This window comes from Chiloscyllium punctatum, chromosome 39 (genome assembly GCF_047496795.1).
Source record: "Chiloscyllium punctatum isolate Juve2018m chromosome 39, sChiPun1.3, whole genome shotgun sequence".
Classification (NCBI taxonomy): Eukaryota; Metazoa; Chordata; class Chondrichthyes; order Orectolobiformes; family Hemiscylliidae; genus Chiloscyllium; species Chiloscyllium punctatum.
This window is the reverse complement of record NC_092777.1, coordinates 52,911,885-52,938,693: the sequence shown is the minus strand read 5'-3', so window position 1 is coordinate 52,938,693 and position 26,809 is coordinate 52,911,885. Positions and strand designations below refer to the sequence as shown.

General features: G+C 41.5%; 1 protein-coding gene across 1 annotated transcript in view; it reads right to left on the bottom strand.

The window, feature by feature from the left end:
• The window catches only part of cyth1b (cytohesin 1b), a 225,759-nt gene extending 202,386 nt beyond the window's left edge, over positions 1 to 23,373 (bottom strand). Inside the window, exon 1 of the mRNA XM_072558716.1 lies at positions 23,231 to 23,373. Coding sequence (XP_072414817.1) covers positions 23,231 to 23,249 — 19 coding nt within the window. The 5' untranslated portion in view covers positions 23,250 to 23,373. The remainder of the gene's footprint in view (positions 1 to 23,230) is intronic.
• Between the last annotated feature and the right edge of the window lie 3,436 nt (positions 23,374 to 26,809).

Sequence of the window (26,809 nt, the reverse complement as noted above, 5' to 3'; positions counted from 1 at the left end):
GCCTTTCTGCCCTTCGAGCCGGCACCACCATTCAATCTGGTTACGGCTGATCATCCTTAATCAGTATCCTGTTCCTGCCTTATCTCCATAACCCTTGATTCCACTATCCTTGGGAGCTCTATCCAACTCTTTCTTAAATGAATCCAGAGACTGGGCCCCCAATGTCCTCTGGGGCAGAGCATTCCACACACCCACCACTCTCTGGGTGAAGAAGTTTCTCCTCATCTCAGTCCTAAATGGTCTACCCGTATTTTTAAGCTGTGTCCTCTGGTTCGGCACTCACCCATCAGCGGAAACATGTTTCCTGCTTCCAGAGTGTCCAATCCTTTATTAATCTTATATACCTCAATCAGATCCCTTCTCAGTCTTCTAAACTCAAGGGTATACAAGCCCAGTTGCTCCAGTCTTTCAGTGTAAAGGTAATCCTGCCATTCCAGGAATTGACCTAGTGAACCTATGCTGCACTCCCTCAATAGCCAGAATGTCTTTCCTCAAATTTGGAGACCAGAACTGCACACAGTACTCCAGGTGTGGTCTCACCAAGGCCCTGTAAAGGCTCTTTGCTTCTATACTCAATCCCTCTTGTTATGAAGAGGGCCAGCATGCTATTAGCCTTCTGCATGCTTGCCTTCATTGACTGGTGTACAAGAACACCCAGATGTCTTTGTACTGCCCCTTTTTTTTATTTCAAAAATATACTTTATTCATAAAATGAGTTGATGGTCTGTACATTTGTTCATGCCATACATATGTCAACATTTACATACACAGATCAGAGTTTATCATTGTTAAATACAGGTCTGTGCTTTTCTCAATCTTATGCACATATATTTAGCTGAGGCATCAGCAGAGCCCAAAACATCTGCATGGGCCCTCTGTTCTTCTTTAGGCAGGCAGATGTTACACGGTGGTCTTTCCCCACCACACCTTGGCGGCAGCTGCCCCAAGCTTCAGCACGTCCCTCAACACGTAGCCCTGGACCTTGGAATGTGCTAGTCTGCAACACTCAGTCGGGGTCAGCTCCTTCAGCTGGAAGATCAAGTTTCAGACCGCCCAGAGAGCGTACTTCACCAAGTTGATGATCCTCCAGGCACAGTTAATGTTCGTCTCGGTGTGAGTCCCAGGGAACAGGCCTTAGAGCACAGAGTCCCGCGTCACGGCGCTGCTCAGGACGAACCTCGACAAGCACCACTGCATTCCTCTTCAGACTTCCTCTGCATCGGCACATTCCAGAAGGTGGTGTGTGACAGTCTCGTCCCCCCCGCAACCGCTTCGAGGGCAGCGTGCGATGCGGCAGAGAGTCTGGGCGTGCATGAAGGATCTCACAGGCAGAGCCCTTCTCACCACCACCCAAGCCATGTCTTGGTGCTTGTTGGAAAGTTCTAGCGATGAGGCATTCTGCCAAATGGCTTTGACAGTCTGTTCAGGGAACCGCTCAACAGGATCCGCCCTCTCGTTTTCCCGAAGGGTCTCAAGGACACTACATGCTGACCAGTTCCTGATAGACTTGTGGTCAAAGGTGTTTTTCCTCATAAATTTCTCCACGAAGGACAGGTGGTACGGAACGGTCCAACTGCTCGGAGCGTTCCGCGGCAGCGAGGCCAGGCCCATCCTTCACAAAACAGAGGACAGGTAGAACCTCAGTACGTAGTGACACTTGGTTTGCGTACCGGGGATCCATGCACAGCTTGATGCAGCCGCATACAAAGGTGGCCATCAGGGTGAGGGTGGCATTGGGCATGTTTTTTCCCCCATTGCACCGGTCTTTGTACATTGTGTCTCTACGGACCCGGTCCATCTTTGATCTCCACATGAAGTGGAAGATGGCCCAGGTGACTGCGGCGGCACAAGTTCTGGGGATAGGCCAGACCTGTGCCACATATAGAAATACTGAGAGTACCTCACACCTGATGACCAGGTTTTTTCCCACGATGGAGAGTGACCGTTGCTCCCATTTGCCTAATTTCTGTCTCAGCTTCCTGATCCGCTCCTCCCAGGTATTGGCGCACGCCCCAGCCCCCCCGAACCAAATATTCAGCACCTTCAGGTGGCCAGTCCTGACGGTGAAGGGGATAGAGGATTAGTCGGCCCAGTTCCCGAAGAGCATGGCCTCGCTCTGGCCTCGGTACTGCCCCTTTACCTAAATTGATTCCATTTAGGTAGTAATCTGCCTTCCTGTTCTTGCCACCAAAGTGGATAACCATACATTTATCCACATTAAACTGCATCTGACCACTCACCTAACCTGTCCAGGTCACCCTGTAATCTCCTAACATCCTCCTCACATTTCACCCTGCCACCCAGCTTAGTATCAGCAGCAAATTTGCTAATGTTATTGCTAATACCATCTTCTATATCATTAACATATATTGTAAAAAGCTGCGGTCCCAGCACTGATCCCTGCAGTACCCTACTGGTTACTGCCTGCCATTCTGAAATAGAGCAGTTTATCACTACTCTGTTCCCAGTCAGCCAACCAACTTTCAATCCAAGTTAGTACTTTGTCCCCAATACCATGCGCCCTAATTTTGCTCACTAACCTCCTATGTGGGACTTTATCAAAGGCTTTCTGAAAGTCCAGGTACACTACATCTACTGGATCTCACTTGTCCATCTTCAGAGTTACATCCTCAAAAAATTCCACAAGATTAGTCAAGCATGATTTCCCCTTCATAAATCCATGCTGACTCTGACCTATCCTGTTACTACTATCCAGATGTGTCGTAATTTCATCCTTTATAATTGATTCCAGCATCTATCCCACCACTGAGGTCAGACTAACTGGTCTATAATTTCCTGCTTTCTCCCGCCCACCCTTCTTAAAAAGTGGTACAACATTAGCCACCCTCCAATCCGCAGGAACTGATCCCGAATCTATCGAACTCTGGAAAATAATCACCAACGCATCCGCGATTTCTCGAGCCACCTCCTTCAGTACCCTGGGATGTAGACCATCAGGCCCCGGGGACTTATCAACCTTTAGACCTAACAGTCTCTCCAACACCAATTCCTGGCAAATATAAATTCCCTTCAGTTCAGGTCCTTCAACCACTGTTACCTCTGGGAGATTGCTTGTGTCTTCCCCAGTGAACACAGATCTGAATTACCAATTCAACTCTTTGGCCATTTCTTTGTTCCCCGTAATATATTCCCCTGCTTCTGACTTCAAGGGCCCAATTTTAGTCTTAACCATTTTTTTGCCTTTCACATACCTAAAAAAAAACTTTTACTATCCTCCTTTATATTTTTGGCCAGTGTACCTTCGCACCTCATTTTTTTCTCTGCGTATTTCCTTCTTAGTAATCCTCTGTTGTTCTTTAAAAGCTTCCCAGTCCTCCGTTTTCCCACTCATCTTTGCTATGTTATACCTTTTTCTCTTTTAACTTTATATGTTTCGTAACTTCCCTCGTCAGCCACGGCCACCCATGCCCCCTCTTAGAATCTTTCTTCCTTTTTGGAATGAACTGATCCTGCATCTTCTGCATTATACACCAAAATATCTGCCATTGTTCCTCCACTGTCATCCCTGCTAAGGTATTGCACCATTGACTTTGGCCAGCTCCTCCCTCATAGCTCCATAATTCCCTTTATTCAACAGAAATATTGTCACTTCCGATTGTACCCTCTCCCTCTCAAATTGCAGATTGAAGCTTATTGTATTATGGTCACTACTCCCCAATGGCTCCTTCACTTAGAGGTCCCTGATCAATTCTGGTTCATTGCACAATACCAGATCTAGAATTGCCTTCTCCCTGGTAGGCTCCAGCATCAGCTGTTCTAAGAATCCATCTCAGAGGCACTCCACAAAGTCTCTTTCTTGAGGTCCAATACCATCCTGATTCTCCCAGTCTACCTGCAAGTTGAAATCCCCCATAACAACTGTAGTAACATCTTTGCAACAGGCCAATTTCAGCTCCTGATTCAACTTACATCCGACATCCAGACTACTGTTCGGGGGCCGGAAGATAACTCCCAAGAGGATCTTTTTACCCTAAGGAGTTTTTCAGTTCTATCTATACTGACTCAACTTCCCCAGATTCTAGGTCCCCCCGCGCAAGGGACTGAATATCATCCCTTACCAACATGGCCACCCCACCCCCTCTGCCTGTCAGTCTGCCCTTACAATAGCACGTGTAGCCTTGAACATTCATTTCACAGGCCCTTTCCACTTGAAGCCACGTCTCAGTTATCCCCACAATATCGTATCTGCCAATTTCCAAAGGAGCCTCAAGCTCATCCATCTTATTTCTGATTCATGTATATTATTTTTAATTTGTTACTGCCCTCACCCTTCCCATCAACTCCTATTCCACTCAACCTTACAGCATGATCCCTTTTTGAGTTTTCTGCCTCATTGATACAGTTTTCTTTCTTGATTTCCCTTGTTCTAACTTTCCCTTCAATTTCTTTCTTAAACATCCCGTTTGTTCCCCCCCCCCCCCACTATTTCGTTTAAACGTACCTGTGTTGCAGTAGCAAACCTGCCTGCTAGAATGCTGGTGCCCAACCTATTAAGGTGCAAACAGTCTCTCTTGTATAATTTATGCTTACCACAAAACATACCCCAATGATCCAAGAATTTAAATCCTTGCTTCCTGCACCAGTTGCCCAGCCACACGTTCAAGTCCATTATCTCCCTGTCTCTGGCCTCACCAGCCCGAGGAACTGGAAGCAAACCGGAGATAACCACCCTGGATATCCTGCTTTTCAGCCTTTTTCCTAGTTCTCCGAAGTCCCGCTGTAGTATGTTCCTCCTCTTCTTCCCGACATGTACCACCACCTCTGGCTCTTCATCTTTGTCCTTGAGGATTTCCTGCACTCTGTCTGTGAGGTCTTTAACCCTGGCACCAGGAAGGCAACACACCATCCTTAAGTCCTGCCTGCTGCCACAAAAACCCCGGTCAGTTCCTCTCACTATGGAGTCCCCTATTACCACGGCTCTGTGCCATGTCAGACTCTTCCACTCTGCCTCCACACCAACTTTTGATTGACAGACCTGGCAGCCTCGCAAACTGGCAGTGTCACCTGTCTCTACGGTTTCCAAAAGATTCAACTTGTCCCTGACAGGTACTTCCCCCGGGGTCTCTTGCACCAGGCTCCTCTCTGCCTTCCTCATCGTCTGCTCTCTTCTGGTAGGGTCGGTGTAATAACCTTGCTGAAGGTCCTGTCCAGAAAGATCTCATTCTCATACAGAAATGCAAACAATGCAAGACAGCACAGTAATTCCTGGCAAGAGTGACAGGTTACTTAATGAATGAGCCCAGCATCCCCAGAGACATGTTCAACCATTTCCCAGGCCCTGGTCCCAAGAATGATGGAGTTTCAGATACAAGGTTAGGGTGGAAAGACTTGAGTGGTTCTCCTTGGAGCAAAGAAAATTGAAGGGAGATTTGATGAAGCTACATAATTAGATTTAGGCTCAGCTATGATGGGCAAAAAAGGTTGTTATAATTTTCTGATTATATAAAGGGCATGTAGACAATTAAAATTTAAGATCTGGGTCAAGAGATGCAAGGGAAAAGAGAGAAAGAACAATTTTACACAATGGGGTAATGACCAAAGCAGTTCAGATGGTTGTGAAGGCAGCAAAAAGAGCAGAGGTCAAACCGGATCGGAAAGGGCTCAGCCCAGAGGTCAGGGTCAAACACCTCAGAGGGAGAAGCCTGGGAACAGCCAGAAACAATTATTTCAAAGTTAATTAGATGGGCATCTTAAGGAAATACATATATAGGAACCAAGGGAATGAAGACTGACGAGAGGAGAAATGGACCAAATAGCCTCCTGTGCCAAAAACTACTTCATATCTTAAGAAACAGAATTTCAAACCATATTTCAATGGATTCACTAAGGATTTCCTTAAAGTGAATATAGCTTTTAAGGATATACAGAACGGGTACTGCTGTACCCTGAAATCTCAGTAGGAACAGTCCAATCCAAACATTGATAAATTGGCAAAATAAAATGCTTGCTTCAATGTTAATAAAACATGAATGGAACTCCTGCTAATGCCTATTCATTCAGGAACTACTATTGCATTGAAGTTACAATCCAAACACATTATGTGCTTCAATAACAGTGCCTTGATTACAATGTTCCAAAGTATTGAGTCAGGAAATTATTCAATCTTAAATTGCAGAAATCCGAGTCACAAGTTATTGTTGAGGGAGAGATAACCCCCATAACACCCAAGCAAGTGGGACTCAAACCCAGATCTTTAGGCCCAGAGGCAGGATCACTACCCATGCAACATCAGTTGCTGTTTACTGATGCTGTTTTGCAGCTGCTGTGACAAGCATCTCTTCACCTGGGAAATGAACATTTGATCTCTTGCAGCAAAGGGGATGCTACTGCTACTAAATGCCCAACAGACAGACAATGCTGGCCAGAACAGAAAATAAACATTTAATTTAAAATGTCAATGAAGTTGTTGAAAATGACATTAACACTCTTAAGTGTGTCTCTTACAAACATCTCTCAACAATTCAAACAATCACTTTGAAGTCATGATTTGGAGATGCCGGTGTTGGACTGGGGTGTACAAAGTTAAAAATCACACAACACCAGGTTATAGTCCAACAGGTTTAATTGGAAGCACACTAGCTTTCGGAGCATCGCTCCTTCATCAGGTGATAGAAGGAACGACGCTCCAAAAGCTAGTGTGCTTCCAATTAAACCTGTTTGACCATAACCTGGTGTTGGGTGATTTTTAAACTTACTTTGAAGTGTAATTGTGTGTTATTGATACGAATATGGCAACTATTGAGTAACACATTCCCAAAATAGCTATGAATTAAATAATCAGCTAATAACTTTGGAGCACTTTGACAGAGGAATATTGGCCAGGATATGGAGAAATTCCTAACACTTTGTTAAGTTTACGCCACCTGAACATAAAATCCTGATCTGAAAAGGCTACTAGAGCCCTGAGTTAACATCCGAAGAATCACCCTTCCTCAATGACATATCAAAACAACAGCTTAAAGTAAGTTTTCAAACTCCAAAACAAAAAGAACTTGAACCCATAACTAACTTGAGGAAACAAGTTGACACAGTTGCTCTGTGCAGTAAACACAGAAATAACTATAGCCAACTTAAGCATGCAAAGGTGCATATAAGTACATACACATTCTAGTTAATTGTTAGTGAGAAAAATGACCTTGGCATCAATTTACTTTGAATGGACATAAGCAAGCACTCAATGGCTTTTTACATTAAAAATGTATGCAATCATTTAAGTTGAATATTCGCCAAATGGGTTTTGAATGCAACTGTTATCCCTTCGGTTGTCAAATGGCTCCCCATTTAATAGCTTAGTAACAAAACAATAGCGTGCGTGTATCTCTATAGCCTGTAGCCATTTTTCTCAAAAGCATCTAAATTTTCTTCATAAAGTATCACATATTTGTGTACTCTTTCAATGACTCCCTGCATTTACTGGCTGCTTTCTAATTACACTGCTTGCATTACATTGATCATTTGTGACAAGACATCTTATCAATACAAGATGTAATGCAAACTTCTGCAAACAAGCTGCAGCTTGATAGATGACTAATTTCTGTAAACAGCATACCCAAAAGTGAATTGGAGAACATTTGCTTTCATTTTAAAATGCTACTTGTACAGTCATTAGGTTCACTTCCATTTACAGTTTGATTCTCTTTTGTTGCCTGAGGTACATCTCATAAAAGAGCAGTCAGGTGAAACAATGCATGCAAGACTTACCCATCTGTAATTGGCTGCAGAATCTTACAGCGCAAAACATAATTATTGTCTGTACCAGTTATTAGGAAGAGTTGTCAATTTAGCCTGCAACCCAGACTCGCACCATTCCTTGCCACCCAAAAAGCCTGGGTCTTCTTCAATGTCATAGAAAATCACATTGTTTCCTCCTGTGGATAACAAACTCCTGACAGACTTGAGATCGGTAGTACCCCAGCATTATTAAATGGCTCAGTAAAATTAAACTTCATAATTGGACAGTGATTCTGCAAGTTAGTTCTTTTACTTAAATAAAAGACTGTTATGATCAAAGTGTTCTTTCCAAGATCACGCTTTGGTCCTCTCTCAATTTTCACATAGAAGAGGTACAGATTCCTGATTTGTTGTAAACCTAACTTTCCACTCTGCACGGGATATTTTGCTTGCTGCAAAATGCACAAATGATTTTATTTTGTAAAAGATGTAATGTTTATTGTTTTCCTTTATGAAAGAGCTCAGTGAATGAACTTTGTTTTGCAGGAAAATAGAACTTAATCAGGAACCTGGAGTTAGAGCAAAGGGAGCAGAGTCTTCTGAATTCATGCATATAATATTTTATAAGGAACATTAGTGCAATATTACTAAGAAAAGTGATTTTATTTCAGATTTCCAGTTTTGTTGGTAGTATTTTGATACCCTTTTGCTCTTATGCACTAACACAGTTAACAAAGACCTTTAAAAAACCTGAATTCCATGCAAGATACAAGTGTCAATCTGTGCTTGAAAAGAAGTCCTTGGATTCTCTTAAGGTGAGCATGCAGGTTCAGTTGGCAGTTAGAAATGCAAATACATTGTTAGCATTCCTTTCAAGAGGGCTAAAATACATGAGCAGAAACATATGAGCAGAATATATGAGGCCGTACCCTGTATTAGGCTCTGGTCAGACTGCATATGGAATATTATGAGCAGTTTTATGCCCCACATCTAAGGAAGAATATGCTGATGTTGGAGGGGGCCCAGAGATGGTTTACAAGAATGATCTTAGGGATGAAGGGCTTTTCCTATGAGGTGCAATTGAGAATGCTGGGTCTGTATTTAGAGTTTTGAAGGACAAGGGGCATCCAATAACTTTGATAATAATGAGAAGCCTGGATAGGGTGAATCTGAAGATTATGCTTCCACTAGTAGGAGATTAAGACCAAAGGGCACAACCTCAGATTGAAGAGGTGACCTTTTACAACTGAGATGTGGAAGACTTTCTTCAGTCACAGGTGGTTAATCTGTGGAACTCTATGCTGTAACAGATTGCGGAGGCCAAGTCACTGAGTATATTAAAGACAGAGATAGATAAGTTCTTGATTGGTAAGGGGATCAAGGGTTACAGGGAGAAAGATGTTGAGAAACATAGCAGCCATGATTGAATGGTGGAGTAGACCCAATGGCTTAACTCTGCTCCTGTATCTTATGGTCTTATGTTGCAATGCCATTTACACAACAAAGGACATTGCTTGCTTTGTGCACAAGCTCAGCAAACGATGACCTCAAGAGAAATTAAAACTTGATTCTTAAAATAATAAACATTGCAATTCAATATGAAAGCAAGGATAGACGGATTACAGAAAAAAAATCAAAACAATACTAGGCAATATTTAATCAACTAAATGGGGTATAACTATGGTACTGGGACAACTTCTAAATTTGTACCATGTCTAAACATTCTTTGTACATGCATATTATATTGAACTGTAGGGCATTTGTTCCACAGCAGTTACAATAGTGGCCCACCACAGGGAGCTCAGGTGTTTTGTGACCAAATTCAGGGCAACATCCAGTATGCCTTGCTCACAGAGATGTGTTTTATCAGTCTCAAGTTATAAACTATAATTTTGCCTCATTACTTACACAGGTAATTCAAATAATTTTGCAAAACAACATAATCACCAGAAACAATGAGCATGGAAACTTTTTTTTAAAAAAAAGGAAGTTTAATACACTCCACTTACTCAGCACAAGGGTGGTACAATTCTTTCAAGGCAACATTAGTTTGGAGGAGACTGTGACCCACAGATTTCTGGATCCTCAAATAAAAAATTGAATAGCTCCAAGATATCTACAACATTTACATGGTTTTAGCCTAACTGCATAAAAGCATCTTCTAATATAGTTATGAAAGTTTCTATTCTTCACAATTCGTGGAAAAATCCTCTTCATTTTAGAGAAAGCAGAAATAGGCAGGAATGAAACGGTTAACACAGAACATAGACCATTACAGCGCAGTACAGGCCCTTCAGCCATCAATGTTGCACAAACACATGAAACCAATCCGATGGCCATCTATCCTACACTATTCCATTTTCATCCATATGTTTATCCAATGACTATTTAAATGCCCTTAAACTTGGCGAGTCTACTATTATTGCAGGCAGTGCATTCCACGCCCCTACTCCTGAGTAGAGGAACTACCTCGATCATCGGTCCTATATCTATCACCCCTCAATTTAAAGCTATGACCCCTCGTGCTAGCCATCACCATCCAAGGAAAAAGGCTCTCACTGTCCACCTGATCTAACCCTCTGATTATCTTGTATGTCGCAATTAAGTCAACTCTCAACTTTTTTCCCAACAAAAACAGCCTCAAGTCCATCAGCCTTTTCTCATAAGATCTTCTCTTCACACCAGCCAACATCCTTGTAAATCTCCTTTGAATCCTTTCCAAAGCCTTCCTATAATGCAGTGACCAGGACTGTATGCAATACTCCAAGTGCGGCCGCACCGGAGTTTTGTACAGCTGCAGCATGATGTTGTGGCTTCGAAACTCAATTAGTCTGCCAAAAAGAATTAACACACCGTATGTCTTCTCAACAACCCTATCAAACTGGAGGACAACTTTCAGAGATCCATGTCCATGGACACAGATCTCTCTGCTCATCCACACTACCAAGAATCTTACCATTAGCCCAGTACTCTTTATTCCTGTTACTCTTTCCAAAATGAATCATCTCACACTTTTCCACTTTTAACTCTGTTTGCCACCTCTCAGCCTAGCTTTGCAGCTTATCTATGTCCCTCTGTAGCCTGCAACATCCTTTGGCACTATCCACAACTGTCGCAACCTTAGTGTCATCCGCCAACTCACTAACCCATCCTTCTATGCACTCATCTAGGTCATTGCTATAAATGACAAAAAGCAGTGGCCATAAAACAGATCTTTGTGGTACACTCCTAGTAACAGAATTCCAGGATGAACATAGGATGTCTTCTTTCAGCTGGCCAATTTCTGATCCAAACTGTTAAATCAACCTCAACCCCATGCCTCCATATTTTGTGCAATAGCCTACCATGGGGAGCCTGATCAGACACCTTACTGAAACCCACAAACGCCACATTAACCACTTTACCCTCATCCATCTGTTTCGTCGCCATCTCAAATAATTCTAAGGTTTATGAGACACGACCAACCCTTCACAAAACCATGTTGACTATCCCTTATGAACTTATTCCTCTCTGGATGATTATGAATCCTATCTTATAACCTTTTCCAACACTTTACCCACAACTGAAGTAAGGCTGACTGGTCTACAATTGGTCTGGTTGTCTCTACTCCCCTTCTTGAACAAGGGGATAACATTTGCTATCCTCCAGTCTTCTGGCACTGTTCCTGTAGACAAGGACGGCATAAACATCAAAGCCAAAGATTCTGCAATCTTCTCCCTGGCTTTGCAGAGAATGCTTGAATAAGACCCATCCGCCCAGGGGACTTAACTATTTTCACACTTTCCAGAATTGCTAACACCACCTCCTTGTAAATGTCAATCCCATCTACTCTAGTAGCCCATATCTCAGTATATTCCTGGACAACATTGTCTCTTTCCAGTGTGAATACTGATGAAAAATATTCATTTAACAGTGCCCCATCTCCTCAGACTCCACGCACAACTTCCCACTATTATCCTTGATTAGCTGTAATCTTTCTATAGTCATTCTGTAGTAATGTCAGGAATAAAAGAAAGCTTTAGGGTTTTCAGTGATCCTACCTGCCAACGACTTCTCATGTCCCTTCCAGGCTCTCCCTAGCTCTGTTTCAGTCTTTCCTGGCTACCTTGTAACTCTCAAGTGCCCTAATTGAGCCTTGACATCTCCTCCTAACATAAGCCTTCTTCCTCCTCTTGACAAGAGATTCAACTTCTTTAATAAACCACGGTTCCCACGCTTGTCCATTTCCTCCCTGCCTGATAGGCATATATTTATCAAGGACACGCAGTAGCTGTTGCTTGAATAAACGCCACATTTCAACTGTGCAGTTTCCTTCCCCATCCTATGCATCCTAAATCTTGCCTAATTGCATCATAATTGCCTTTCCCCCAGCTATAACTCTTACCTGCGTTATATACCTAGCCCTTTCCATTGCTAGAGTAAACACAACTGAATTGTGGTCACTATCAACAAAGTGCTCATCTATCTCCAACTCTAACACCTGGCCTGGTTCATTACTCAGTACCAAATCTAATGGTAGCTTCACCCCTTGTTGGCTTGTCAGAAAACCATCCTGCGCTCATTGGACAAAAATTGATACATCTAAAGTATTCGAACTATTGTACTTCTATGCAATATTTGGAAAGTTTAAGTCCCCCAGACCAAATACCCTGTTACTCTCACTCTTCTCCAGAATTAGCTTTGCTGTCCTTTCCTCTACACCTCTGCAGTGATTCTGAGACCTAAAGAAAACTCCCAACAGGGTGACCCATCCTTTCCTATTTCTAACTTCAGCGCATTCTACCTCAATAAACGAGTCCTCAAATGTCCTTTCTGCTACCTGTCCTTATACTATCTACCCTGTAATACTGTTCTTGACTAACAATGCCACATCTCTCCCTATTTTACCATCTTGTGTGTTCTTACTGAAACAAATAAATCCTGGAACCTGCAACATCCATTCCTGTACCTGCTCTAACCATGTCTCCAAAATGGCCACAACATCAAAGTCCCAGGTACCAACCCATTCTGCAAGTTATTCTGGAGGCTCCTAGCATTGAAGTAGACACACTTCAAACCACCTTCCTGCTTGCCAGTGAACTCTTGCGACCTTGAAACCACATTTCTGACCTCACTACTTTCAACCTCCTGGACACTGGAACGACAATTTAAGTTCCCACCCCGCTGCTCAATTAGTTTAAGCCATCCCAAATAACATTAGCAACATCTCCCCCAGGATATTGGCAACCCTCTGGTTCAGGTGTAGACTATCCTGTTTGTAGAGGTCTCACCTACCCGAGAAAGAGCCCCAATTATCCAGGTATCCGAAACCATCCTTCCTACACCATCCCTATAGCCACATGTTCAACTCTTCTCTCTCCCTACTCCTCACCTCACTAGCACATGACACAGGCAAACCAGAGGTAACAACTGGTTGTTCTAGCACTAAGCTTCCACCCTAGCTCCCGGAATTTCTGCTTTAAATCCCCATCCTTCTTCCTATCTATGTCGTTAGTACCTATGTAGACCACGACTTGGGGCTGCTCCCCCTCCCTCTCAAGGATCCCGAAGACACGATACGGGACATCACAAACTCTGGCACCTGGGAGGCAACACACCAGTAAGTCTCTCTTGTTCCCACAGAACCTCCTATCTATCCCCCTATAATGGAGCCCCCAAAGACTAATGCTCTGCTCATCTCCACCCTTCTCTTCTGAGCAACAGGGACAGACTCTGTGCCAGAGACCTGTACCCCATGGCTTACCAATGATAAGTCATCTGCCCAACAGTATCCAAAATGGTATACTTGTTATTGAGGGGAACAGCCTCTTGAAACTTGTCACTTTATCACCAACATTTACAAGAATCCAACAGAGTTGCAGTTCAACCAGATAAATAAAATGAAAAAGAGAGCAAATGCTGGAATTCTGCAGAAGAGAAAACACGGGAGGAATATCAATTTATTGATACAATTGTATATTACTTCATATTGTGACCGTCACTCCTACAAACAAGCACACCAGTCAAAATGTGGAGTAAGCATTAGTCATCCTGTTCATCCATTCGTATCATAGGGGATACACAAAGAACTGGGAAAAATGTAACAACTGTATTCAGAATACAGCAATGTTGATTATTCCTGAATTGATGATATTCAAGGTAATAATGAATGGTAAGGTACAATAAATCCACATTCACCTGTTAGCAAATCAAATTGGAAATTTGCAAATCAGAGCCAGAGGATATTCAGTACTGGAATGAGTTCACATTAAAGCAGCTGTAAAGAACTGCTTTATGCAGAACACTTAGAAATTAAAGTACTTGCTATATCCACTGTAGATCCAGGCACCAGGTGAAACAGCATAAAATGCTGAAATTTGTATAACACTACAAAAACGTAAGCCTTTAGCTGAAAGCACAAAAGTCTATTTTAATCTAGACCAATAGCAAAGCTCTTTTCCATGGTACAGTTTACTGTTATCCAACTTTGCCTCATTCCTTCCTCTATTATCCAAGACACCAGTTTTCCTTATCCCACCTAATTTTTCATGTACAAATTGAACAGAGAGTTTTGGATTATTCAACCAAGTTTCATCCTTCACTTCATTGATTATCAACTCCTGATCTCCTACCACCCACATACACACAAGTGAAGTGCCAGACAAGAATGATTGCATATTTCAAAATAACAATACTTAAGTCCAATATTTCAGTTTTTTTGACTCCATTCACTTGTAAAAGTCTGGTCACAATTAAGCTGCATTCTAATGGCATCACATTGAAAACTGACAAATTTTCAACCCTGACATGACAGTCTGTATTCCACATGATGTAATAAGACAATGGAGATAAGAAGTCACTTTCATAAGTTAACTGTTTCTTTGTATTTTCAAAGTTGTTAATTAGAAGCAGTCATTCAGCATGACCAAAACACTTCTACGTTTACCTGGTTTACAAAGGTATTGCTTACAAGATGACTGCACAACACCCATCATTATGCCAAGAACAGTGATCGTACTATGGTCAAACAAAAAAAAGTACAACTAAAGATGAAAATTGATATGCAAGGGCAGTTTATTTGAGAAACAAAAGGAATAAGCTTCCTTGTTTAAACAAAATTAAATTAAAACTGATTATTCTATAATTAATCAACACACTATAGCCAATAACATACAACAAGCCTGCACTAAAGAATATATGAAATGCTATTATCCAGTAAGCAGTGCAGAAATACATAGTCCATCAACTATGCAGATCAAAAGAGAAGAAAACGTCTCACTTTTGCATGGGATATATTAATCCATGGAGAAAGTAAGGACTGCAGACGCTAGAGATCAGAGTTGAGAGTGTGGTGCTAGAAAAGCACAGCAGCTCAGACAGCATCCAAGGAGCAAGAGAATCGACGTTTCGGGTGTAAGACCTTCATCAGGAGTAAGTATATATTACTTCATACCAGTTCAGCAGCACCCCTTGCTGTTGCGAGTGGAATTACAGTAGTGGAAGATGAAATAGACACAGGCCAGTGTTTGATCAGCAATTTAGAAATGTTGAATAGATTGCAAAATAAGGCAGAGCACAAATTAGTTTCTCAGAAAACTTCCCTTATGTGTCATTGACATCATTGTTAATGAATTTGAGAATAGTGGCATCGTTGGATAGTTACGACGTGGGACACTTTTGTCCTTGTGTGAACAACTAAAAGAAGTCCAAATATTATTCAGAATGCAAAACTTCTTGCAAACTTAAAATAAAATATAGGAGAAATGAGTGATCAACAAATATCCAAAATATTTACTTGGGGCTTTCCATTTATAATGCGAAAAGAAGAGATATTTTTCTCTTAAACTCATGGAATCTAGGGTACCTTAGCAAGATGGATCCAAAATTTGCTGAGTGACAGGAGACAGATGGTGGAAATGGAAGGCTGTCGGTATGACTTCTTTGGTGTGCAGTGGCCTACCAGAGGGATGGAGGGCTGAGTCCCTGACTGTTTGCAATATTCATAAATGATGTAGATGAACACATGGGAGGGATAAGTAAGCTTACAGATGACACAAAGATTGGCCAGGTTGTTGAGAGTGATGGGTCACAAGAGGAAATAAATGGATTGGTCAATTGGCAGATCAATAGCAAATGGAATTTATGTTTCAGGATTAAAGGTAATGGACCTTTGAAGAAAAAACAAGTTAAGGGAGTATTCAATGACTAGCAAGACATTAGGAAACTCTGAGAAACAGAGGGATCTTGGGTTGCTTGACCACAGATCCCCCTCAAGGTGGCAAGACAGGTTAATAGAATAGCTGAGACGGTATATGGAAGGCTTACCTTTCTCAGTCATGGCACTTATATAGAAGGGCAGGAAGGTCATGTTGGAGATGTACTGAACGTTTGTTGAGCCACAGATAAAGTAGCTCTGGTCACCATACTATAGGAAGAACGTGATTGCATTGGGGGAAACTTCTAGGAGATTCACCAGGACGCTGCTTGGAATGGAGCACTTCAGCTATGATGAGAGACTGGATAAGCTTGGATTGTTTTCTTTGGAGCAGAGAAAGTTGAGGGGGACCTGATAGAGGTGCCCAACATTATCAGGGGCATGGACAGGCTGAACAGAAAGCAGCCGTTGCCCTGAGTTGAAGGATCAGTAACAGTGGGGCATAATTTTAAAATGAAAGCCAGAATGTTTAAAGGGGATTTCAGGAAATATTTTTTCCATCCAGAGGGTGGTGGGGGCTGACAGGAAAACTCAATTTTTAAGAAGTACTTTGATGAGCACTTGTGTCATAATATTCTAGGCACATTGTCTTGTGTAGTAAAGTGGGACGAGTGCAGGCAGAAATACATTTTTGGCAGTAAAGACTTGATGGGCTGAAGGGCCTCCTCTGAACTATATGATTTAATGATTCTTTAGGCTGTAGGACAACTTGCAGGAAGCAAAAAAAATGCTCTGTTGACGCTATGAACCTGGAAGGTGCAAATTCCCAGTTAGCCTCATTCATTAGTTCATTAGGTGACTCAAGTTTAAGTCAGCCAGCCGTCATGTACTGGAAGGTTGCCCAGCTGCTGTCCCACCCTTTGCAAATTCCACCTCCGAAATGACCTGGGGTGGAATGGACTGACATACAAGATGGCAACATATTTTATGACTGCCCCCTCCATTCCTGGTCACAGAAGGACCTCAACAATCTTTGTTAACACCATTTCTCCCTCCATAGAAACTGTCAGAGCTACTGAGTACTTCCAATGTTTGCTGTTTTTACTTCAGATTTCCAGAATCCGCTGCATTGTGCATTTGTGCTTCGCCCACTCCTTTGCTAATCCATATACCAATTACCTTGAGCTCAAATCAGGTGCGAACATTTCCAGCATGGTTAAGCATCACTTCTGATAGTCTGCTAGCATAATACTTAGCTGATTGCAACTATTTTAGTATTTGGTTCATAGGTCACCCGTTAATTTGTTATTCAGCCATTGACACGTTACTCACACCATTTGACACTTTTGATCTCCTGCAAAAACTTGTTATTCAGCCTGTCAACATTCCATTTCCATGACTGGTACTTATCTGTTGACACTTTTTAAATTACCTGGACTGATCTGGGCATTATCTCTCAGTCTATATTTTGTGTCTGTGCATTTCCCTCCACCTCACCTGAAGAAGGAGCAGCACTCCAAAAGCTCATGATTTCAAGTAAACCTGTTGGACTATAACCTGGTGTTGCGTGATTTCTGACTTTGTCCACCCCAGCCCAACACCAACATCGCCACGCAAGGTCTAAAAGGGCACTTCTACAAATGGCAGCTTTATCCATATAACAGTTTTGTCTATGTACTATTCAGCATTAAGCTACCTTCCGGATGGGCATGATTATACACAACCAACAGGTCAAATATCAGTGCACCATTAGTTCACACCACAATGTGCTCAAAACAACACCGGAATCAGCATCATTAGTGGAATCATTGCTTGTTACATGATAGCAAAAGATATATTGCACCGGCTTTCAAACATTGACATTTTGCCGATAGCAAAATTTATACATATATTTTTCCAATTACTGGGTTGAAATAGAAGAACAGGCTTCACTCATTAATTCCTGAAGTACTAAAATGACAGCGAAATTAACATCTGCAAATCAATAGATGAATGCACCTTGAGTTAATTTGGTCAAACTCTAAATAGACACACAATTAGAAAACTAAAGTGATTTTCTTATTTAATCTCTATTTACACTGAATAGGTGATGGATCACATTTCTCAAACCCATTCCAGTTGAAATGCGAAGGTTCATTCTCAAAGTGCACGTTTCAGATAATATTCCAAGTTTATAAAAAAGTTTGAAAAAATGTGCAATACTTTTTAAATTATGTAATGTGAGCAGAACAACTTATTTATAAACAAGTCCTAACAGACAGCAACTGCAATCATGAGTCAGATCAAAACTACTTTTAATATTAATCCAAAAATGTTAACTTTATTTAGCAATTAACAATGTAAAATAAACTTTATAATCTGAGTTTCCACAATTGTGTATCAGATTACTCAAACTTTACCAACTTGATTAAAGTAAAAGCACATAGTTCTTGCAACAGGTACAAGAGTGAAGAGTTCCCCTTTCAGTAAATGCAGGAAGCACTTCAAACCTCCTTCAGATACTGGGGGGGGGGAAGCACTGATTATAATCAACTTGTCTGATCATTACATATGATAACTGGGAAACTTTCCAGAGTACAGACTGTCACTTTCAGGTATAGTTACATATTGTCTGCATTTGGACTTTTTAACCCAAACTTCTTTCAACTTCCTTTGCTGTAAAACAATACACAAGTGTTCAAGTGAGCAATTAGTTGGATTAAAAACACATCTATTAGTTCCTTTCAAGTTGTTCTACTCACATTACATAATTTAAAACATACAGCACGTGTTTTCAAACTAGGATCACTGAACCCTAAGGGACCCATAAAGAGATACTGGGGCTCTGTCGTTAGCACACTTGGCCACTAATAAACACATTTCGCACAATTACAGAATTGCTTCTCATCAGATAACCCATTAATATTTGCAGGATTTGCAAATTTACAAGTCACAAAAGCACAAAAACCATTGGCTGAACATGGATCATGTAGTGCAGTGGCAGTATCCCTAACTCTGGGCTAGGTTTAAGTTCCACCTCAGGATGGCACAAAGGTGCATCATAACCTGTCCAAAAATGAACTGGAACAAATTTTACCTGAATCCTCATGAGATTACCAATAAAACCACAGTTATACTACATCCACCTGACGGGCCAAATAAAGCCTTGATCTATTTTGAAGCTTAAAAGAATGCGAGACTTTTTAGAAAATACTATGCTGTTTAAAGATAGATTCAAGACATAAGGCTATTCTGTGATGGCTGAAAATTGAATCATCTTTGAATTCACCACTGACACTGATATACAGTCAATCTTTTGCAACATACTAAGATTAAGAGACAATAATATTTTATCGGATAGTTATTTCTCAATCCTCTCCATTCCTTTATGCTATAGAACTGTCACAGAACTGTCTGCATAGAACTACAATAATGTGAAGCTGTTACACTCTACAAACACTATGAACAGGCTCTGGCCAGTGCGCTCATTCATACCTGACCCATGGCAGGAACGCCATGGTCAGAGAAATATTCTAACTCCCAATATTTATTATTAGATCACGTTGAGCATCCAGTTAGTGCTTTAAAATAACAAAATACAAGCAAAGGTCGCTTACATCAAATGAAGAGATTTTATTCCGTGACAATTAGCATTTTGGCAATTCAGAACAATACGCATTTAATTACTTACATAAATACATGAATTTAAATTACTGAAGTTGGCATGAAAACAAACTATACTTTCAGCTAAAAGAGATACAAACAAAACAAGATGCTTACTTTGAAATATTAGGTATTCCTTTTTACAATGCAACATTTAAAAGTCATCGGGATGGTTATATGAATAGGAAGGGTTTGGAGGGATATGGAATGGATGCTAGAATATTAGATATTCCTTTTTACAATGCAAAAAAGCTTTCTTTGGCAAACTGCCATTAAGCATTTCTGAATTTAACATTTTTTGCAGCCAACCGTTTCATTCATAGTGTATTTCCACAATTTTAAAGATGCACTTGCAAATCAATAAGGATGGGGATTGTTGAATTATTACTAAACACCTAACTCCACACTTTTATTTCTGAGGCCCAGCAAGTCTAGCAAACTGGATTTCAACCATCACATCCAAAATTAAATACAACGGATATATAAACCAAATCAGTATGGTTTGACGATTTGTAATTTTCACAAGCAGATATACAAGTTGAAATCAAGCCACAATTTAGAGGTTATGAAGACACTAGAATATGCATGCAATTTTCTGCAGGGCTGTTAGTGTATTCCATTGAAATACTCAGTGCACCATAATTCTATTTTAGCTCAGTCCTCGAATACCTAGTACTGCCATAACAATCATTCTTTTTTAAAAAAAGAGGAACCACTGATACCCAGTCAAATACAGTATAAAGTAAACATAAATATAACTATTTGTTTCTCAACCACACACTGCTTTCAGCAGCTGGGTGGGCACCACAGAGTCATTGAGACGTATAGCACGGAAACAGACCTTCGACCCAACTCGTCCATGCCGACCAGATATCCCAACCCAATCTAGTCCCCACCTGCCAGCACCCATTCCATATCCCTCCAAACCCTCCCTATTCATATACCCATCCAAATGCCTCTTAAATGTTGCAATTGTACTAGCCTCCACCACTTCCTCTGGCAGCTCAGTCCATACACATACTACCCTCTGTGTGAAAAAGTTGCCCCTTAGGTTTTTTTTTATATCTTTCCCCTCTCACCCTAAACCTATGCCCTCTAGTTCTGGACACCCCCACCCCAGAGAAAAGACTTTGTCTATTTATCCTATCCATGCCCTTCAGGATTTCCTAAACCTCTGTACAGTCACCCCTCGGCCTTTGATGCTCCAGGGAAAACAACCCCAGCCTGTTCAGCCTCTCCCTGTAGCTCAAATCCTCCAACCCTGGCAACATCCTGGTAAATCTTTTCTAAACCCTTTTAAATTCGATCCATCTCCAGAGTTATTAAAGTTTCCAAAAGACCAAGAAGACAGCAAACAACCTCTAGATTAAAGTGGTGCTGGAAAAGCACAGCAGGTCAGGTAGCATCAGAGGAGCAGGAAAATCTAAGCAAGCTTAATAGCAAAGAGCAGGAAAAAAAAAATTGACATTTTGGGCAAAAGCCCAATGAAGGGCTTTTGCCCAAAATGTCGATTTTCCTTCTCTTCGGATGCTGCCTGACCTGCTGTGCTTTTCCAGCACCACTCTAATCTAGACTCTGACCTCCAGCATCTGCAGGTCATCACTTTTGCCAAGCAAACAACCTCTCCCTGTCTATTCCACCCATCACAGACCACGTATGATGGTTTAGACAGGGACCAGGTTGAATCCAGGAGGAAAACGAAAAGAACTACAGATGCTGTAAATCAGAAGCAAAAACAGAAATTGCTGGAGAAGCTCAATAGGTCTGTCAGCAGCTGTGGAACAAAATCAGAGTTAATGTTTCAGGTCAATTGATCCTTCTGTTCTGAGGAATGGTCACTCGACTTGAAACGTTAACTCTCTCCACATATGCTGCCAGACCGACTGAACTTTCCCAGCAATTTGTGTTTTCGTTTCTGGATCCAGAAGGAAGTCTCAAATGATCAGCAACCCGTGTCCTTACATACCTCGTAATCTAGGATTCAGAATAGGGAACAAAGTTTCAAAACATTAATGAGCACTTTTCCTTCATGCATGCATGCTACACAAATAATTAATGAGTCGAGCAAATGGAGTTAAAGGACATTTTATGAAATCTATCCATGAGTTGTAGCTGAGCAACTACAGTTTTCAATTATATGATGAAAAGTTAGAAAATGTTACATAATGTACAGTTTCCTCAATGATTATGTACTAAATTGTTGAACACCAAAAAAAAACTGCCTTCCTGTGAGAAGACAGTCTCACAAAATGGTTTTAGCCATTTTTCCTGCTTTGTGATGCAAGCTTAACAGCAAAAACAGACAGAATATAGAGGGGACCAGGTGAAAACCATTTTTTTGGAAAGATTTCACATCCAAAAATTTTCTTCCTTGCTTGTCTAAATATTTTCACCTCTACATGATCCCAGGGGTCTTAGAGGTCCTCTGGTACATTGCTCATTGATGCAATGAAAACCTAATAAACCCCAAATTTCAAATTTGCTGCAGAAGACATCAGTGAGCCAATCTTACTTTCACTTTTACAAACCACTCCACCAATAATCACTTTGACCCCTCGTGTATGTAACAGTCATAACACATTCAATGCAAGATGATTAAAAAAAACTGTTTATATACGTTGAACAACAGCACTGTCTCACATTGTCATCTTACTACTTAATGCTGACACTGTTCTCAACAGCAAAACAAAATCAAGCAGCAATACAAGATAGAAAATGTTAAGATACAGTATGGGCAAGAAGATTGCAAAATATGATTTTAGCAAAGACATACTTAACCTGTAAATTATACAAAAATGGAACACAACATTGTACAGAATTAATTAAACTGCAAGAGATTTCAACTTCAGCCCTAAAATTTACACCTTGAAGTGACAACTCATTTGAACACTGGATGATGTCTTCTGCACAAATGCTAATCTAAATCCACCGAAGGGCAAAAGTGTGACTGCTCCTCAACAGCCAGAAGGTCATCTTGGAACAGGATTATTGAAGTTCATGCGCATGGTTAAATATCATTGGATACTTTGGGCTGCATTACGACTTTAGAACACGAATATCTCAAACAATTTATTCAGATTTAAGAAAGCAAACATATGCACGATATGCTGGCCACCCTTGAATTGCATGCATTTGTGCAATAGTGCTTATCTTGGGTGGCAACGAAAAGAAAAATCAGATATGGGAACGGGAGGAAACGAAGACAGACCGGTCGATCCGTCCACCATCAAAGCGTGATCCTACTCATCTACCAACACAGCAGAGAACATTTGCACCACAACACCTCCCTGGCACAAAAAAAAGTCTGAATAAAAATACAACTTTGAAAGTCTCTCAGTTTATCACGTGTTAATTTAAAGCCAGTCTCTCTCTCTCACACACACACACACACACGCTCTCCCACTGCCTGCTGAAGCATGGTTGGAGGCAGCATGCTCTGGAAACAGGACACCCTGCAGATCCATTTCCTACGAGAGTCGGTCTCTGATGAGACGGGATCTCGCCCCCAACTCCACCATCTCTCCGCAACCTTTGTATTTGTTGCAAGTTGGAGATGCGCAGAGACAGTGGCAAAATTAATTGAAACATTGTAGCAGCGCGCGGGGGGTGTTTCCTCAGCCAGAACTAGGGGAAGGTTTTGGGGGGGGGGGGGGGTGAGTCGCGTGGGAAATAGGTGCAATCCAGTGTGGGGCTCCATGCAGCCGGTTTCCTCCACCCCGCCCCTTTCCTTGCCCATCTGAGCTACATTGATGTTACACTGACCGTAGTTGTCCTGCTCCATGGCTCAGACTGAGTGAGTATATCCTCCCTCCTGCTATACCGGTGGCCACCAGCTGTGCTGAGTGGGCTGCCTCGCGCTCCGCCCAGGACTCCGCTCGAGCGGGTCAGCTGACGTCAGCGCTCAGGGGAAAGGGGGCGTGGCCACCTAGTCACGTGATCCCGGAAGCTGACAGCCCGCTGTCGGGTTTGACACACTGCAGGCTTCCCCTCCCAATTCCTCGCAAGGTCACGCTAGCTCTTGCTCAGCTGCACGCTGATCCTGACTTCTGTCCTCTGCAAACAGGTCACCCGCCCCAGTGCAAATGTTCATTCGCAACATGATGCGAGGGTGAGTCATTACTACGAGTTTCCTGCCTCTTTGTGGTTGCTTTAAGCTACAGGTCAACCAAGGAGACAGATGAGAAGTACTTATTTAACGCAAAAAAAGAGGTACACGATAGAATCGGGCCAATGGGTGACTCTTGACTTCTGGGAGTCCCTCCCAGAACATTCCCCCAACAAACTACAGAAAAGCAACAATGTGACAATATTTTTAAAAAGCACATTTCTATCCTAATTATTCATCGTCAAGACAGGCAGTTCTTTGTTGCAAATTCACACCTATCAGAAACAGGCCTAAAATATGACAAAAGGATCTCTGCAGTCAGTAGAAACTTTGGGAGGCAATTCATGATCTACCGAAGAATCCCAGCTTTGTATGATAATGAGTTCCTGATGAAGGGCTTATGCCCGAAAAGTCGATTTTCCTACTCCTCGGATGCTACCTGGCCCGCTGTGCTTTTCCTGCATCACACACTCTCGACTTTCTTCCACCAATACCAACCAGTGAAAGCCCCAAAGCAGCACTGCCAAAGGGTTGAGAGTCCCAGCTGGACTGATTTGAGATCAACGGTCAGGGATTTAACAGAAAGACAATGCAATACCCATTATCCGATCCATTCCCCATTGGCATAGCTCTTCTCTATACTTTCAAGCTAACAGTGGTTTACTGCACTCGTGCTGACAGCTTCTTCTGTCATGGGGAGCCTCAGCATCGACGCACTTCATTCGTTACGAGTAAAATAAGACATCAGTACCCAACTTGGTCGAACATTGCTGACCTCGCGGGCAACCCCACCTAGTTTACAGGGACACTCAAACTCTTATTATTGGAGCAACAAGAACCACAGAGCGAAATCTTTAAGGGCGGGCGGGTGGAAGAGAGACTAAGTTCAGTTTTGTCCATAAGCAGGGACATCATCCCCAAATGAGACCAGCATCAAATCAAAGTTTTTTGAAATTCCAGACTGAACAGTCAAGCAAATTCTCCACTGAAGCTATGAACGGCTCTGCCACTATAGTGAGCACACAGTTCAGAAGACCTCCGTTTACCATCTCATTTCCTCTTACAGAGAAAAGTGAGAAACCGTTGCAGGCAGAAATGGCTTGGCAACAAATTTCTCAGAACCACATCGACGTTATTCGAATGAAAACTACTTCACATACCTTGTTCTTATCTGCTGACCACATTTTTAGAAATGCAAACGAACACCAGTTGAGAAAAAAAAGTTATAGACAGTAATGACTCTACCATGGTCAGAAATAGTTAACGTTCATGTCGACAATCATTTTTATTTCAGATTGCCACCATCTGTAGCATTTTGCTCTTATACTCTATTTACTGAACTACGTTCTTTGGTTAACGAGGGACAGCCATTTTTCGGTTGCAAGATTTTCTATTGACTACAGGATATAGTGACAATCCATGTCAAAATGCTACAGATCTGAGCAGATTGATAACTATGACAACATGATGAGTTGACGTGCTGTGCTTTGCAATGATTTTGTTCAAATTTTTCCAATTGTCAAATCTTCTACATCTGCCAAACATTTACGGGGGCGAGGGAAGCAGAATCTCAGAACAAATCTACCCATATCACATTCAAAATCATCCTGGTAGTAATTTATACATCATTATCAGACGGCTGAATCGGTCGCCTACTCATAAAAACATAAGAACAGGCAAAGGAGATTTAAAAGCGAATTTTAAGTCTTGATCAGATCCATTTCTATACCAAGTTTCCGTCTCGATAGCAAGTTAACAGAGAGATGGGAAATTCAAAGGCCAGTCCTACATTCACCACATCTTCAATTCAGTCACTTGGTGGAAGCATCTTAGGTGGTTGGACTTGGAGGACTGGGGATAAAATAACATTTTGTTTCGCACAATTCTAATTTAAATTGTTTAAATAACACATTGGGGTAAAGTTAAACAAAATGCACCAAGTGTATAAAGTATTGCAAAAGTGAAATTCAATTATTCATGGTGATTAAAACACGATACGAATCTGTCATTGTTAATCTAACAATTTCCAACATGGCACAGTGACAGAAACATTTAAAAGAAATCTTGACAGTGAAAGAACCAGTACCTTGCACATTCTCAAACGTCCAATTGTAAAGACTGGATTCTTGCTCTGGTTGTGAATCACTTCCTGTGTTTCCCCTTTTCCAAGTACCTTATGAAATATTCATATTTTGCATTATTGGATCAGTAATGACATGGGTTTTAGGCAACTGAAACAAATCATTGAGACACATTATGGGTTTTGAATGGAAGCAAAATGATAATTGAAGTTTCTCTGATTTATATTTATTTTTATGATAATTCACATCTTTTAGAAGGAAGCATTGTCCAGTTGATGTTCTGCACAGCACCAAATAAACGATTTCAGAAACCAAAGCATTACAGTATAATCACTCAACAGAAGGTGTCAGAGTAATGAACTATCCTTAAAAAGGTTAAAGCTCTCATGTGCTATTACTATAATATTATAGCATATCAGTTTGATTTATGGCCAGAGAATCATAAAAGTCAGCATTTTCTAACAACTGAAAATGTATTTCCATTCTTCAATACAAATTTACACAGATGAAAGATATGCTATAGTACTGAGATATTCTGGTTTGTAGTGCAAGAGAACAACAATGGAAATGCATTTACAATTCTTGAAAGCATGCAGCACATGCACCGCAATTAGTATCATCACTGGAGAGCACAATTTTCAATTTAACTTTCGAGAACAATCGCATCATTCAAGGTTGACCCTCTTAAATTGTGTCCTGTATCCAAGGTGCAGTAGATAGCATAACTAAAGTCCTACCATTACCTAGAAGGGAGAACTCTAAAAACAGTATTTACACTTAATGTTTTTGCTTTCTTCCCACACATTGCTGTCATCATAATATGTTGACTTACCATGGAGTCATAGAGATGTACAGCAAGGAAACAGACCCTTCAGTCCAACCCATCCACGCTGACCAGATATCCCAACCCAATCTAGTCCCACGTGCCAGCACCCAGCCCACATCCCTCCAAACCCTTCCTATTCATATATCCATCTAAATGACTCTTAAAATGTTGCAATTGTACCAGCCTCCACCACATCCTCTGGCATTCCATGCACGTACCACTCTCTGTATAAAAAAAGTTGCCCCGTAGGTCTCTTTTATATCTTTCCCCGCTCACCCTAAACCTATGCCCTCTAGTTTTGGGCTCCCCAACCCCAGGGAAAAGACTTT